The sequence below is a fragment of the Tupaia chinensis genome, unplaced genomic scaffold, assembly GCF_000334495.1.
Source record: "Tupaia chinensis unplaced genomic scaffold, TupChi_1.0 Scaffold000523_1, whole genome shotgun sequence".
Classification (NCBI taxonomy): domain Eukaryota; kingdom Metazoa; phylum Chordata; class Mammalia; order Scandentia; family Tupaiidae; genus Tupaia; species Tupaia belangeri.
In genome coordinates, this window is record NW_006160036.1 from 1,615,134 (window position 1) to 1,631,197 (window position 16,064).

Sequence of the window (16,064 nt, forward strand, 5' to 3'; positions counted from 1 at the left end):
GGAGTCCCGGCCTCGCGGCCCCCGCCCCAGCCACCCCGTCCTAGCCTCCGCCCGTTTGTTTTCACGCGCCCGGAGGCGAGATCCGCGTCCACCCCCAGCTCCCCGGCGCTCGCCGGCTGGCGGAGCCCGGAGGCCGCTCGCTACGTGCAACCGGCGCCTCCGAACCGCCGCGCGGTAGCCTTAGCCCGGCCTCACGGGCGCCGCTTGGGGAGGCTCTGCCCGGCGTCCAGCTGGTCGCCCAGGGAGTGATGCTCACTCGGTCCTCCAGGCCCGGGGCCTTCCCCAGTCTCTGACTTCCTGTTCTCGGCCAGCAACCTTTCATTCATTCCCTAGATGTGCAGGGTGGTGCCACCCGGGTTCACGACTGACCCATCCTCCAGGTGCTGCCTGTCCTGCAGGGCCAGAAAATAAACATGCCCAGGCCTCAAAGCAAGGTTTGAATCCCAAACTCTGCCACTCACTAGCCTGTGACCTTGGGCTATATATTTGATCTTGGAATCTCAGGTTTCCTCGTCTGTAAAATGGGGTAATACCCTCCTAGAGTTGTGGGAACGTCTCCAGATGTAATAATTCAGGTAAAGCATCTTAACACAGAGTCTGGTACAGACTAAGTAAGGGCAGATGAAAGTGTTTGGGGGAGTTAGGCAAGACTTCATGGAACAAGGGGCATTTGGCCAGAGCAGCAAGGATGGTCGCCTGCAGATACTCAGAGGTGGAATAGGAATGGTTTCTTCAGAAGAAGGAAAAAGTGGGAACCAGTGTGGAATTAATTGGGCTACTAGGCTGGGAATTAGATTAGTCCAAAGCTAGACTCCACTGTCCACCAGCAGAAGCTCTGACCAATTAATCACAGTGGTAGGCAAATTTTGGCTGCACATCCCATCTGTCCAGTTTTTGTGTGGTCCATGTGTATAGACTGTTGAGTTTTCTTTTTTTCTTTTTTAAAGGTATTACTCACAAAATATTGGGTTGTTGGAAAGTTCGTGGCGTGTTTTTCTTTTTTTTTTTTAAAGAACTATTTATTTTGGCAACAGCAGTTAGCATGATGGCTGTGTTGCTCTGTGTGTGTGCCCAAGATCATGAGAGGAGAAGGGATTGTAGTGTGGCCACCCCCCCAGGGGAGGATTTCTCACTTTCTGTCTCTCTACCTGTCTCTGTCTGTCTGGCGAGTACACATGCCCTATAGCAGAAACCTCTCCAAGAACAAACAAACAAAAGAACTTTATTTAGTTCCGTTTGTTGTTGTTGTTGTTATTATTTTTTTGGAGAGGTTTCTGCTATAGGGCATGTGTACTCGCCAGACAGACAGAGACAGGTAGAGAGACAGAAAGTGAGAAATCCTCCCCTGGGGGGGTGGCCACACTACAATCCCTTCTCCTCTCATGATCTTGGGCACACATGCACACGTGCCCGGCGTGAGTTTTAAGCCACCGGGTCCACGACTCGAACTGTGGTCGGCTCCATGGGAGTTTGGCGACATAGCCATTATGCTAACTGCTGGTCCCTGTTGTTAATTATTTTTAAGAGTTATTTATTTAATTCCATTTGTTGTTATTTTTAAATTTGACTAGAGAGAGAAAGGAAAAAGGAGAAAGCAAGCTGCCAGGTCTGGGACTTTAACCATAGTGAGCCACGTGGGAATCCAGTGCCTTTAACTGCTATGCCACCTGCCTGCCCCGTTATTGTTATATTTTAAATTTGATCAGACAGAAACAGAGAGTTAGGGAAAGCAAGAAAGCAAGTCGCCAGGTCCGGGACTCAAACTGCTGTTGGCCATGTGGGAATCCAACGCCTTTAACCACCATGCCACCTGCTGGCCCCCATGACATGTTTTTCTATGCAAAAATGTATCATGAGTTTTCTGGCAACTTAGTATAAGCCACCTACTTAAGCTGTACAGTTCAGTGCTTTATATGCGGAGTGGTGGGACTATCACCACAGTCACATTTTAGAATATCATCATCACGCTCTAAAACAAACTCCACATCCTTCAGGTGGCACTACCCAATCTCTCTCTCCGACCCAGCCCTAGGTGACCAGTAACGTTTTTTGTCTCTATGGATTAGCCTATTCTCGGCATTGTATATAAGTGGAATCATATACTATATGTCCCTTTGTGACTAACTTCCTTCATTTAACATAATGTTTAAGTTGAGAGAGAGAGATAGGCACACCTAAGAGGTTTTCATGCCATAATCCACCCCTAGCCTTAGCCGTAAATCATAGAAACACACCCAGTATGTAAGGTCAGCTTCAAGACAAGGGCCCTCCTGTGTAGGCCAAATATCACAGAGCATACCATCTGGCCTGGTCTTCACACGTTCTAAATGGCTGGCTGGAAAAAATATTTCATGATACTCAAAAAGCACACGAAATTCAAATGTCATATGATTCAAAATAAAGTTTTATTGGAACACATTCTTACTCTCTGAGGTATTATAGTAATTGCTATGGAGATTCTAAGGCTGTCAAAACCTAGAGTATTTACTGTCTGGTCCTTTTCAGGAAAACTTTGTCAGCCCCTTTGTTAGCACTTGGTCATTAGTCTCAACTTTCCTCCTCATCCTTTGCTGTACGTGTTACTAGCGATGCTGCCATGTTGGCAGTTTTATTTGTCACCTTCCAGTCCTGTTAAGCAGAACTGTTCGTCTCCATTGAGACTAAAGCCTCTGGAATTGAAAAACCATGTGGTTGCCAGAAAAATCTAATGCACTCTTAATAGAGTATCTAGAAAGAGGGAGGGGATGGACGTGGTCTGCTCCATGAGAGACAGAACATACCTTGAAATTTGTTGTTCTAAAACTACTTTAAATAAGGACAGGTGCAAGCTGTGTAGTAGTCCAGGGGACTGGGCCATGTTTTGTTTGTTCCAGAGAAGAGAATCCATCAGAGACAGGAGCACTGCCTGCATGTCTTACCTGAAGTGTCATTACTGGGTCAGAGGGGAAGGGTGAAGCTGTTGTTTAAACTAGTCTTTTTTTTTTTTTTTTTTGAGAGGTTTTTGCTATATGGTGTATGTGCTTGCCAGAAAGACAGAGAGAAACGGAGAGACAGAAAGCAAGAAATCACCCCTCAGGGGAGATGGCCACACCACAATCCCTTCTCCTGGTTCTTGGCAGGGCCAGGGTATTTCTCCGGCTCTTTCTCATCTGAAAGGGCCGTTCTCCATTCTTCTCTTGGGATCTTGGGCATGTATGCACACGTGCCTGGCGTGAGTTTAAGCTACCGGGTCCAGGACTTGAACTGTGGTCAACTACATGGGAGGCCAGCAACGTAGCCATTATACTATCTTTTGGTCCCTAAGGTAATCTTTTGTCCCAGAAGGTTCAGGGCTACTAGCCATTCCCTCTTTATTTATTTATTTATTTATTTGGAGAGGTTTTTGCTATAGGGTGTGTGCGCTCACCAGAGACAGAGAGAGACAGAGAGATAGAAAGCGAGAAATCACACCCCAGGGGGGATGGCCACACCGTAATCCCTTTTCCTCCATTCTCCTCTTGGGATCTTGGGCATGTATGCACACGTGCCTGGCGTGAGTTTAAGCTACCGGGTCCAGGACTCGAACCATGGTCTACTACATAGGAGTTCAGTGACATAGCCATTATGCTAACTGCTGGTGTCCCCCCTCTTAAAATGTAGTAGAAGCAGCTGGAGCTTGAAAACAGTAACCTCACACCTTTCATGATTTCTTCAGTCCAGTGAGTTCATTTAACATCATCCTGGCCTAATTTAGCCCAGTCTGTTTGTTTTGTAGAGCTATTTGTGTATTTTTCTTTTGTAAAAGTCTTACTTTCAGATGAGAAAGGGCCGGACAAATACCCTGGCCCTGCCAAGAACCAGTCAGGAGGTTTATTGTTTGCTGTGGCTGGAACTGTGGGCCTGCAGTGAGACTTCCTGCCCAGTGACTAGTGCTGTTTCAGGCTGAGTGGGAGATACTGGTAGTATTCCCTGGGGTGGTGAAGATGCAGTTTCCAAAACTGGATAAGTGGGTGCTTTTGGTGCAGCCCAGGGCATGGGCCTACAGGATTTATGGCATTCTCACAGAATTCTTAGAAGGTTCCCGAAGACAGTTCCCCTTGTCGACAGCACAGATTTGCCTCTGGAGTAAGCAGGCACTTTCCTTACTGCAGCTGCTGGTATAGTGAGCTATGTGTTAAGCATCCCCTCCCTGGGTGTCAGCTTGAGACAGTTTAGGAAAACTCTCTTCCCATCCTGGACATGCAAGTCAAGTTGAGGCATAGATGGGAGTAGAGACGCCTTTCAGTCCACCTCCTTGAAACTCTGGTGGAAGCAAGGACTCTCCTAGCTAGCTGGCTGTCCTTAGGTCCTGAGGCCAAGTGCCGTTTCTGGCCTTACTGAGCAGAACAGTAATCCGTTGCTTTCTGTGTTTTCCTCTTCCAGGCCATCAGTTCACTCCCTTGTAGCAGTGAAATTAAAAAGTACAGCAAACTTGCCTTTTGAGCCTTAACCTGAGGTACTAGGTCCAGGTTTCCTCTTGAAATCCAGAGTGAAGACTGAGGAGAAGATTGCCTTTTTTTTTGAAGTTGCTTTAAAAAAAAAAAAAAAATTGTTATTTGGGGCCAGCAGGTGGTGTGGTGGCTAAGAGTGCTGGACTCCCACGTGGCCGACTGTGGTTCAAGTCCCAGACCTGGTGGCTTAACTTTCTCTCTCTCTCTCGGTCACTCTGTTCCTCTCTGGTCAGATTAACAATAAATAAGTAAATGCTAAATAAAGTAATTTAAAAAATAATAATTATTTAACTTTATTTATTTACTTATTTATTTTAATTTGACCATAGAGGGACAGAGCAAGATCAAGAGAGAGAGAAAGAGAGAGTAAGAAAACAAGTTGCCAGGTCCAGGACTTGAACTGCGGTCGGCCATGTGGGAGTCCAGTGCATTTACCTGCCAGCCCCTTGGAGGTTGCTTTTAACTGTGCTGTGAAAAGTGATGGCTATCTTTCAAAGCTTTCTTTTGAGGCTTTCCTGGTTTATGTGGGATTAGTAGGAAAAGTAGGCCAACATAATGGTCGTGACCAGTAAATCCATAGGCCTGGCAGTATCTCTTACCGTATCTCATCCTTTTGCCTATTGCCAATCTGGGTCTCCTGGGAAGCACTGGGCTATTTGCTTTGCCTTTCCAGAAAGCCATTGATCTGGTGACGAAAGCCACAGAAGAGGATAAAGCCAAGAATTACGAGGAGGCGCTCCGGCTCTACCAGCATGCGGTGGAGTATTTCCTCCATGCTATCAAGTGTGAGTTGCAATTGGGGCCCTCCTGGTTGCAGGACCCTGCAAGAGAGTGGGTACACAAGGCTTACAGGGGCCCCTCTCTGGTCTGCCTTTTGTAGATGAGGCACACAGTGATAAGGCCAAGGAGAGTATTCGAGCTAAGTGCATGCAGTACCTAGACCGGGCAGAGAAGCTGAAGGATTATTTACGAAACAAGGAGAAGCACGGCAAGAAGCCAGTTAAAGAGAATCAGACCGAGGGCAAGGGGTAAGTATGCAGGAGTAGACTGCTGTCCCCTGATGGACTAGAGCCTTCAAGTGCATGTTCCCTCTTTCTGTGTCACTGTCATTGATGGTGCCTTCCTCGTGGGGAAATCTACTCATAAGAGTAATACTACCACTAGCTGCTTTCATTAAGCAGTTTGTAGAATACCCTTACATGCATCATCTCATTGGATCTGCTCAATGAAAGCTCTAGGTGAGATGGGGAGCCTCGCATGGAGGTTATAAGCCTTGGACTCTCCAGCCAGACTTTCAGGCTATCAACCTGGCTCTGCCACTGTTTGGCCGTGTGACTTTGGACAAGTGCCATGACCCCCTGTGCCTCATCTCAGAAGAGGGAAGACAGCAGACTTCCCTCCCAGTGTTGCTGTATGGAGCGAATGAGGTGATGTGGGTAAAGCCCTTAGAATAGAGAGCTTGGCACAAAGTTAGCATTCTGTGCATGTGAGTTGCTATGACTCTCAAAGAAATACCATCTTCATTTGACTGGGGAGACAGCAGACTAAGAGGTTAAGAGAATTGCCAAGGTCAGAGGGCTAGTACATGGTGGAGTCTGGACACACATTCAGGGCCTCTTTTTGATTCCAAGGACAGCATTCTCTCCACAGCCTCCTACCTCAGGCCTGGTATTCTCCCACCACAGTGATTCCAGTCATCTGAGCACTAATGCTGGTGGCATCTGGGTAAGGGGAGGGGCTGCAGAGCAGACAGGTCATAGAGGGGAGAGGCAAGTAGTGTGTCAGCCTCCCGGATAAGGGTACATATCCATGTTCTAATTCTCCAGAACAAGACATGCACCTAGAGAGGGACAGGAGGCTAGGGACCTCCAGGAGGAATGAGAGAGTTCTGAGGACGGCAAGTAAATTAAGTCAGGAGAGACACGGGACACTGGATGAGAGTGGTTACTGTCTTCTCTCCAGGTGTTCTCTTTAGATTAAAAAGAACATTTTGATCTGCTAGAGGGCTTGTGTGCTTGCCAGAAAAGGGAGAAGATACCCCATACTGGGGCATGGCCATGCCACAATCTCTTCTCCATATCTCCATACATGGTGGAGTCTGGACACACATTCAGGGCCTCTTTTTGATTCCAAGGACAGCATTCTCTCCACAGCCTCCTACCTCAGGCCTGGTATTCTCCCACCACAGTGATTCCAGTCATCTGAGCACTAATGCTGGTGGCATCTGGGTAAGGGGAGGGGCTGCAGAGCAGACAGGTCATAGAGGGGAGAGGCAAGTAGTGTGTCAGCCTCCCGGATAAGGGTACATATCCATGTTCTAATTCTCCAGAACAAGACATGCACCTAGAGAGGGACAGGAGGCTAGGGACCTCCAGGAGGAATGAGAGAGTTCTGAGGACGGCAAGTAAATTAAGTCAGGAGAGACACGGGACACTGGATGAGAGTGGTTACTGTCTTCTCTCCAGGTGTTCTCTTTAGATTAAAAAGAACATTTTGATCTGCTAGAGGGCTTGTGTGCTTGCCAGAAAAGGGAGAAGATACCCCATACTGGGGCATGGCCATGCCACAATCTCTTCTCCATATCTCCATTCTGTCAGGATTTGGGGCACATGCACCTGGTATGTTTCTCAAGCTGCCTGGGGACCAGGATTCTAACTGCAAGTTTGGACATATGGGATCCAGCTGCTTTAACCACAGGCCATAGGGCTGGCCCTAGATTTAAACCTTACCCTCTTCCCATCCCCTGGCATGTGATCATTGTGGAGTCACGCCACATGTTTTCTGTTCTGAGTCTGTATGGAAGGCTCCTGACACCCACTTGTGCTTGACTGGCAGCTCTTGAAGTCCAGCCAATGTACGTGTCTCTCACCAGTCTTTAGGAGAGGCAGGTATTTCTATTCTTATTCCCTTAATGAAGGGACAAGGACAGGTTTTGAGCATTTCCTGAATGATCCAGAGGTGAGTTGCTGAGAATGTGAAGCCTTGATGTCCTTGAAGTCCCTGCTTGCTGTTCACTCACCCCTGCTGAGAAACTTCTTTCTGGGCTAAAAACCAGCTGTGATCTTCTGTCTCCTTCTCCAGCAGTGATAGTGACAGTGAAGGGGATAATCCAGAGAAAAAGAAACTACAAGAACAACTGATGGGTAAGAGGCTCAGACCCTGAAGCAATGGGATGGGATGCGACCTGGGTGCACTGTGGGTCAGAACATGCTCATGGATCAGGCCCTGGGCCTCCTTCCTCTCACAGGTGCTGTTGTGATGGAGAAGCCCAACATACGGTGGAATGATGTGGCCGGGTTGGAGGGGGCCAAGGAGGCCCTTAAAGAAGCTGTCATCTTGCCAATTAAGTTCCCACACTTGTTCACAGGTATCAGTTGAACCACTTTCAGCCCAGATGTAAAAATGCTGAGTTTCTGCTGGAACCAACTTGGGGCTCCAGCTCCAAGTCTCCAGAGCAGGTGGCGACTAGGTTCCCTCAGCCCACAGAGGGTGAGAGCCTTGCCATGTACCTTCAGTCAGGAGAAGCCCAAGGCCTGCTCACCATGGTAGTCTACTCTGTGGCTTCTCACTGGTGCCAAAGCACCTTTGTGACTACAACTTTGAGTAGCCACCCTGGTGGATGGACAGGATGTCTGAGCCAGTACCAGCCAGTGTCATCCTGCAAGGTTGTGGGGATCCTTAGCTAGGGCTGGGACTGAGTAAGCTCTTAGCAGGGACTGGGTTCTTGTTACCTCTTTGCTCCTCGAATTCATTGTTTTATAGAACTTCTCCTTTCTTGCTGTATTTACAGTGATTAAAGATCTTTTACTTTCTTTTTTGTTCCCTTTCCTGGATTAGGAAGAAGCTGACTTCGGTTTATTCTTTATTGTAGGCAAGCGTACCCCTTGGCGGGGGATACTGCTCTTTGGACCCCCTGGTACAGGGAAATCCTACCTGGCCAAAGCTGTGGCAACAGAAGCCAACAACTCCACCTTCTTCTCTGTGTCTTCCTCAGACTTGATGTCTAAGTGGTTGGGGGAGAGTGAGAAGTAAGTCAGCCACCAGGCAGTTCTGCTCGCAGCCCTGGCAGCTCACTGTCCCTTAGTGTCATCTCCCAGAGGAGCTGCTGGGTTGGTTGGTTGTAATGATAGCATGTGTGCACATGAGAGAGGAGAAAGAATGGAGCACCCTGATGGAGTCTTGTCACAACTCAGTCCCCTTTCCCCAGTCCTCCAGCTCCTCAGGAGCCTAGACTTCCATGCACATATTTGGTATGTTTCCAGGCCAACCAAGGGATCCAAACTGACAGTCACCTAGCTTCCAGCCTTACAGGGCACTGGAGTAACCACTGTGCTCCAGTGGCTGGGCCAGGGGCTGCTGTTAGATATTCAGGGAGAGTAGCCAGGAGAGCAGTGTCTTCTTAGCTTATTGGATGGGACACCGTCTTGACGAAGAGGTGAAGCTGAAAGGGAACCTTGGAGAGAGGAATTACTCAAGAAGGGAAGTGCCTACAGCTGAGTATCAGCTGGATGCCCTCTGCTAGGGCAGTCTAGGCAGTTCATTTACTCGCTACACTGGCTCCCATTTTGCAGACAATGGAACTGAGGCTCAGAGGAAGGCACATGGCTCATCATAAGTGCAGAGCTAATGAATGGGGCTCCCAGGATGTGAAGCTGACATCCAGGCTTGCCTTTCCTCTTAGTACAGTGCTGCCAGAGGACTTGTTACCTCCCTTTTCTACACTTGAAGCATGGCTGTGGTCTCAGCCTCCCTATGGGAAGGGTGAGAGGAGAGACATGGCGACTGGGACCCTGAGTCGGCATGTCTGCAGGCATCCAGATCCCACCCCATTTCTTGCCTCCACAGACTTGTCAAGAACTTGTTTGAACTGGCCAGGCAGCACAAGCCCTCCATTATCTTCATTGATGAGGTGGATTCCCTTTGTGGCTCCCGAAATGAAAATGAGAGTGAGGCTGCCCGAAGGATCAAAACAGAGTTCTTGGTCCAGATGCAGGGTATGTGCAAATCTCAGGCCCTTCCAGAAGCCTGCAGCTCCAATACTTGGCTGTGGCTAGATCTGATTGTCCTTGAAGTGGGGGAGATGCACTTCTTGGCCCCTTCTCCTCAGGCCTTTGATGGGTTCTCACTATAGGGATGTTCTGAGGCCTTTGCCCCACCAGCTACCTCTGCCTTTCCATGGAAGGCAATGCTTGCGTCTCTTCACTCCCTAACAAACCCAGATCAGGATAGGGCTTGATTCCAGTTGGGACCCTGCCAGTGGTGGCACAGGGATGGCTTCAGTTGATGACACACAAAGCCCCTGAGGTTTGTTCCCATAGGTTCTGACTGAGCCTTGCAGGTATCTTCAGAGTCAGTGTCTTATCTCCCTTTCTCCACAGGGGTGGGGAATAACAACGATGGGACTCTTGTTCTTGGTGCCACAAACATCCCATGGGTGTTGGATTCAGCCATTAGAAGGAGGTGAGCCTTCCCCATAAAGGCTGGGGGCTGAAGTCATGCCATAGCCATGGTCCACCTCTGCTGCTGGTCTGAGTGCAGCTGGACCCCATTTCTCAGTAGACTTCCCATCTGTGGAGTAGTCATGATAAAGCCACTTCCAAGGGGGCCATGCCGCCCCTTCCATGAAGACCATTCCATCATATAGTCAACTCTTGCCATGTACTTGGCTCCCCAGGTTTGAAAAGCGAATTTACATCCCATTGCCAGAGGAAGCTGCGCGTGCCCAGATGTTCCGGTTGCATCTAGGGAGCACACCTCACAACCTCACAGACGCCAACATCCACGAGCTGGCCAGGAAGACAGAAGGCTACTCAGGTGCAGACATCAGCATCATTGTGCGGGACTCTCTCATGCAGCCCGTCCGAAAAGTGCAGTCAGCCACACACTTCAAAAAGGTGAGTGGCCAGCAAGCAGTGGCTTAGAAAGTGTCATAAGCCAGAGGGATTTGTGGTTTTCTTTGCTAGCTTCCTGGTCTTGCTCCTTGGCTGCTCAAGTGGCAAGGTCTCAGTCTCCTTGAGAACCAAGGGCAAGTGCCATGTAGGCCCTCTGGCTCAAGGGGGCAGAGTTGCACCGGCTATCCCTACCCTGCAGTTCCTGTGTCATTGTGACCATCTCAAAACTGAAACCATAGCACAGGACACCTCTGCAGCCTCCTTGATCAGCACTGTGCTCTTGTCATGGTGGACACCAAATAAATGTTTGAAAGTGCTAGATTTAAGATTACCAGTTGTGGGACCAGCAGTTAGTGTAATGGCTATGTCACTGGACTCCCATGTAGTTGACCGCGGTTTGAGTCCCAGACTCAGTGGCTTAAACACATGCTGGGCTCATGTGCGTGCGTGCCCAAGATCCCGAGAGGAGAATGGACTAGGAGGGATTGCAGAGTGGCCATCCCCCCGGGAGTCTCTGTCTCTCTCTGTCTTTCTGGCAAGCACACGTGCCCTCTCAAAAAGAAAAAAAAAAAAAAAAAAGATCACCAGTTGTAAGGTCTCAACATTCAGGCACATCTGTGCTAAGTGTTTGTTGTCAGTCCCACTATGTGCCAGACACTATCCTAGATGCTAGGAGACAAGTAATGACCACAGCATACAGAAACCCTTGCCTTCTGTTTCCTAGTGGGGGAGACAGACAATAAACAGAATAAATACTAGCTTCTTAGAGGGTGAGGAGATGGGGTAAGATAGAGCAGGGTCAAGATGATTAGGAGTTGCAGACATTTGGAGGGACTGGGCATTTTACTCTTAAAGGACAAGCCCCATTGGAGTGACATTTGAGTTGAGAGTTGAAGGAGGTGAGGGAATGAGCCTTGGGGATATTCAGAGGAATGTTTTTAACAATGCAGCAGACTTCAGTTGGAATCAAAATGTCAGGGAAGTCATGACACATTTTTACACAGAAAAATGTGTCATGACTTTCCCAACTACACACATACACACACACACACACACATTATATGAAGGTTTATTTTCTCCATGAGTGAGAGATAGGGAGATGACACCTCTATCAGTGTTGACACCATGGTCCACTCCCAACTTTAGCCTGCACTGATCATGGGCACGTGTGCCCAGCATATTCATGGAGGTCTCTGGAGGCAAACCTAGAACCTTCCTACATGGGTCAGCCTCACAGAGCATTACATTTTACCACTGTCCCTCCATTTGGCCCCATAAAAATGTTTTTGATGTCACTGTACTTGGAGTCAGATTTGCTGGCATGTACGAGGAAGACATCAAGGCATTTGCAGCTACTATTTTAGATTTGGAGAACAGTGGCTAGTACAGAATGCTGATAACAAGTCCCTGGAGTCAGACTGCAAGCCACATTGACTACTCAGTTCAAAGGAGCCCATCCCTTCTTAGATCCTGATGTCTTAGAAACCCTATAATTACTTTCTCCTTAAGATATCCTTGGAGGGGCCAGCAGGTGGCATGGTGGTTAAGGGCACTGGACTCCCACATGGCCAACCCGGGTTTGAGTCCTGGACCTAGTGGCTTGCTTTCTCACTTTCTCTCTCTCTCTCACTCCCCCCCCTCCTTCCCTCTGTTCAAGTTAAAAATGAACAAATAAATAAAGTTGAATAAAATCATTCTTAAAAGAAATGTCCTTGGAAATCTGAAGTGTCCTGCCCCTACCCCACACACTGAGGGGCAGCCACTCCAGCCATATTCCTATCTGGTTTCAGGTCTGTGGCCCTTCCCGCACCAACCCTAGTATTATGATTGATGACCTCCTGACCCCATGCTCACCAGGGGACCCGGGAGCCATGGAGATGACTTGGATGGACGTCCCTGGTGACAAGCTCTTAGAACCTGTAGTTTGCATGGTAAGTGACCAGCTAGGAATGAGGACTGCACAGAGCCCAGATATTTGGGGGCTTGGGTCCAAAACAGAAATAAGCTTCTCTCATTGTGTCCTGGACCACTGGCAGCTCCTCCTGGAGAATAGCCCTGCAGCTCTGAGTAGCCAGAGCTTCTGCTGTTACATTCAGCAGAGCCCAGGTTGGCTGGGAGGCAGGGACATTATCATGTTCTCTTCTTCAGCAAGAAAAAAGTCCAGCTAATGGGGCTTAGTCATCCCTTAGGTTTGGCTTACTTGGTACATGGCAGGAACTAGTATGTTGGCATAGTCTGACCTGATGCAGTTGTGCAGGCAGCCAATCACCCAGATAGTTAGGACCTCTTGTTCTCTTAGTCTTGCCAGTTGTCCTGGCAGTTGTCTGCCTAATGGCTGGAGTGGTGGGTGTGCAGTTAAGGAAAATTCTAGTAGGAGTTACAAGACGATAGAGCATAGATTCTCTCAGACTAGAAGTAGATCTGGAAATGATGTGAGCTGCTTTGGGAGGGAGAGTCCTTGCCATAGGCAGATTCAAGGGGACACCTGTAGGGAATTATTGAGGGGTGACCTTGAAGGCAGGCCTCTCTCCACCCTGTTCTGCACTGTTCCATGGTGAAGGGATGCTGAGGAACTCGGGCCTGGCTCCTTCTCAGCTGTGTGCTCTTCTTTGTAGTCGGACATGCTCCGGTCTTTGGCCACCACTCGGCCCACAGTGAATGCAGATGACCTCCTGAAAGTGAAGAAATTCTCAGAGGACTTTGGACAAGAGAGCTAAAAGCTTCTTCACTTGGATGATGGTGAAGGTGGGAGGTTGACTGGAGCAAATCCACAGCAGCCCCCATGCTAGTGGCTACAGAGTCCCAGGGCTCATCCTAAAGTCACTACAGCATCCCCTCTGCTGTCTGGCCTGGAAGGGCCTCTGCAGCCACAGAGACGCTCAGCCGCATGGGTGGCATGGTGGATCCTGGCTCTTCCTTCTTCCTCCTCTTCTCTCCTGGATGCTCACCAACTCCTTTGCCTGTCCCTCCATGTCTTCATTTTTTAAAAGTCTGTTTTGTTCCCCTAAATCAATGCTGCTTGGATTTTCGTCTCATTTATATGTAAAGATAAACTCTCCAGAGGTGTGTCAAGGAACAGAAACAGCCGTGCTGCAGGGCTGGCGCATCAACTTCCAGACAGCTGGCCCGGCCCCACCGACCCTCTTCCTTGTAGGCCCAAGTTTTGTTTCTTGAGAAGAGATTGGCTGATCCCCCTAGGTCCCAGCCCAAGCTCTGCCTGTGAAGACTGAGTAAGACTAGCCATCCCCACCCTCCAGGTTTGCATCCAGGACCCTGCGTCTTCCTGCAGGAGGAGGAGATGGTTTTTGTGAGCACAAAGCCGTTTTTGTTGGAATGAGGAAAGCGGGCAGGAGAGTTTTCACTGTTGCTTTTTCCTCCTTTGAGTGTGAGAACACTGAAGCCAGCCACTGCTCCTGCTCCCTGTCCTGGAAATGGTCTAATAAATCCTTTTCCCTTCTTGAGCCACCTGAGTGGTCTCATTTTTGACTCTTATCTGGACCTGTGTGAACTCACCTATTACTCCCTTAAAAAGATCTTTCTCTTCTAAATTCAGTAGAGTAGGAGAGAGGTAGGAGTGCTGATTTACAGACTCCCTTAGGTCAGAGTTTGGCATGGTTTTTCCAGATGAGAACATACAAACTGGGAGGTTCTTGAGTCCTGGAACCTATAGCTTGAAAAACAAACACCCTGGGTATGTGATTTTGCATGCCCCAATTCCTGAAAGGTGGCAGAAACAGAGAGGAGACTGCAGCATGACCATTCCCCATGGAAGGTGCTTTCTTCCTTTCCCTCTGTTTCCAGTGAGCACATGTGCCCTCTGGCAAATTTTTTTAAATAAAAATAAACTACTCCTTGACCCAGGACCATTCTGTCCTGTGTTTTACTTCTACAAGCAAATTCTGACAACCAAGGACATGCAAGACCTTTGTAAAAAGAACTCAGCAAACATGGCCAACCACAACCTTAAGTTTTTAAATGCAGCTCTCAGAAAACTGAGGACCACAGTATGATTTATCAGGTCTTGACTTTGGGAGTAGATTGTCCAGATTTTCTTAAATCATTTCTTCTGAGAATTAATTTACGTGCCCACTTATCTCAACACAAAATTGTCAGGAAAGTCTACTTTCAAGGGGTTACATTTCTCTTTGAGTTGCAGACAATATTTTGTCTGTCTGTACTTGATTTCGGGGCAGGCATTTCTAACGCCTTTTCCAGCTCGGTTTGGCATACTTTGGGAGTCCACTGTTGTCTGTCAGATCAGAGCTAATACAGACACAAGGAAAGTGTGCCCGGCTCAAAGCCGAAGTATTTGCTTCTTGATTCCAGCGAGAAAACTTCAGTCATTCACCTCCATCCAGTGGATATTTGTAAATGTCCTGCTGTCCATTTTATCAATGAACAGGCACCCCTGCAAATGGTCCATCTCATGCTGGATGATGCGGGATGCCCAGCCACTGGCCTGCCATACCACCTGCTCTCCTCTTGGGTCCAGCCCTGCAAAGGAAGTCACAGCCTGGGTGAGGGGGGGACACACAGAATTGCATCATTTTCAACCTACTTGCCCTGTTCAAACCCATTTATTGGAGCTGGAAGGTGGCATGGTGGTTCAAGGTGCTAGATGTCCACATGGACAACCACAAGTCCCAGACCTGGTGGCTTGCTTTCTCACCTTCCCTCTCTCTCTGATCAAACTGAAAAATAATAATAAACTAAAAATAATTCTTAAGGAAAAAAGAAAAAGGGACTCCATTGACTTTGACCCTCTAGGACCAAGCAAGGGGCTTGCTCAAGAGGAACAATTACCCCAACCCTAGCAAGGAACCACATTCTTCTGCACAACATACCAAGTCTGACATCGGGAATGGCTTATCACCTTGGGCTGGGCACCATAACCCATCTAAATGATGAAGAAAGTATGTGTGTCAGAGACTGACAGGGAGTGGGGGTGTGTGCCTAAAGCAGAGTCTGGTGTGTGGGCTAACAGCAGAACTGGGACACACTTCCAACTCGCATCTCATCTGAGCCAGCCGTTTACAAGAGTCTCCCTCATCACAACCTGCCAGTCTTGAGTCCCATCCATGCCTAGATTCTGCTCTGTCCCGGTGGAAGTCTCCGCTGATTACAATCAACACTCTCACTGGAGTGTTCATCCGCTCCAGGGCCGCCCCAGGATTCCGCCGCTCGCACCTGATATCTGCACGGCCTGGAAACGGGGCACGTAGGCCAGGAAGCCGGCGACGCTCTCGCAGCCCTCGGGAAAGGTGACCAGGCGACTGTCCAGCACCCGTAAGCTAGGGTTCACGAACACACGCAGGGGAAAGGGCTCCATCTGGCGAAGCTGGCGCAGGCGCGGCGAGCAGGCGCGGCACAGCGCCTCGGGGAGTTCCAGGGCCAGAACCTGCAGCGGCACCCCGAGCTGCGGCGCACTCAGGCCCACACAACGCCGCCGCCGCATCACCTGCACCAGCCGCTGCACCAGCCGCTGCAGCTCGGGCCCCGAAATCTGCGCTGGCTCCACCGGGGCCGCCACAGTCCGCAGCACCGGATCCCCAACCTGGCACACGTGCGAGTATGGCGGCTCTGGCGCTCCCTGCACTAGACGCTTCACGTAGCTCCAGTAGGAGCGCTGGCGCGCGGGGCCCTCCGGGCCGTTCGTGGAGCTGCAGGCCCGAGCGCCACTAGACACAGGCCCCCAGGCCCCCGG

The 16,064-nt window shown here is 49.3% G+C and overlaps 2 protein-coding genes across 2 annotated transcripts; one reads left to right on the forward strand and one right to left on the reverse strand.

Annotated features, from left to right (window-relative positions):
* The first annotated feature begins 218 nt into the window (after positions 1–218).
* On the forward strand, positions 219–13,821 carry VPS4A (vacuolar protein sorting 4 homolog A). The gene is made up of 11 exons (XM_006156919.3): positions 219–434; positions 5,143–5,254; positions 5,350–5,497; positions 7,551–7,612; positions 7,717–7,836; positions 8,341–8,497; positions 9,315–9,463; positions 9,848–9,929; positions 10,144–10,363; positions 12,151–12,291; positions 12,976–13,821. The coding sequence occupies exons 1-11, from the start codon at positions 414–416 to the stop codon at positions 13,075–13,077; spliced, it is 1,314 nt and encodes a 437-aa protein (XP_006156981.1). The 5' UTR covers positions 219–413; the 3' UTR covers positions 13,078–13,821.
* Positions 13,274–16,040, reverse strand: PDF (peptide deformylase, mitochondrial; the record flags this gene model as incomplete). The annotated part of the gene is given in 2 exon segments (XM_006156939.3): positions 13,274–14,854; positions 15,548–16,040. Coding segments are annotated over 2 exon segments (651 nt in total), but the record flags the coding sequence as incomplete, so codon positions are not given.
* Between the last annotated feature and the right edge of the window lie 24 nt (positions 16,041–16,064).

What these genes read in the sequence shown, in the direction of transcription:
- VPS4A (XM_006156919.3), top strand. Translation starts at nt 414, where the DNA reads ATGCCCAGGCCTCAAAGCAAG. An exon ending in ACTACAAGAACAACTGATGG is followed by an intron (nt 7,613 to 7,716) that starts GTAAGAGGCTCA and finishes TTCCTCTCACAG; the next exon opens with GTGCTGTTGTGATGGAGAAG. An exon ending in GTTCCCACACTTGTTCACAG is followed by an intron (nt 7,837 to 8,340) that starts GTATCAGTTGAA and finishes TCTTTATTGTAG; the next exon opens with GCAAGCGTACCCCTTGGCGG.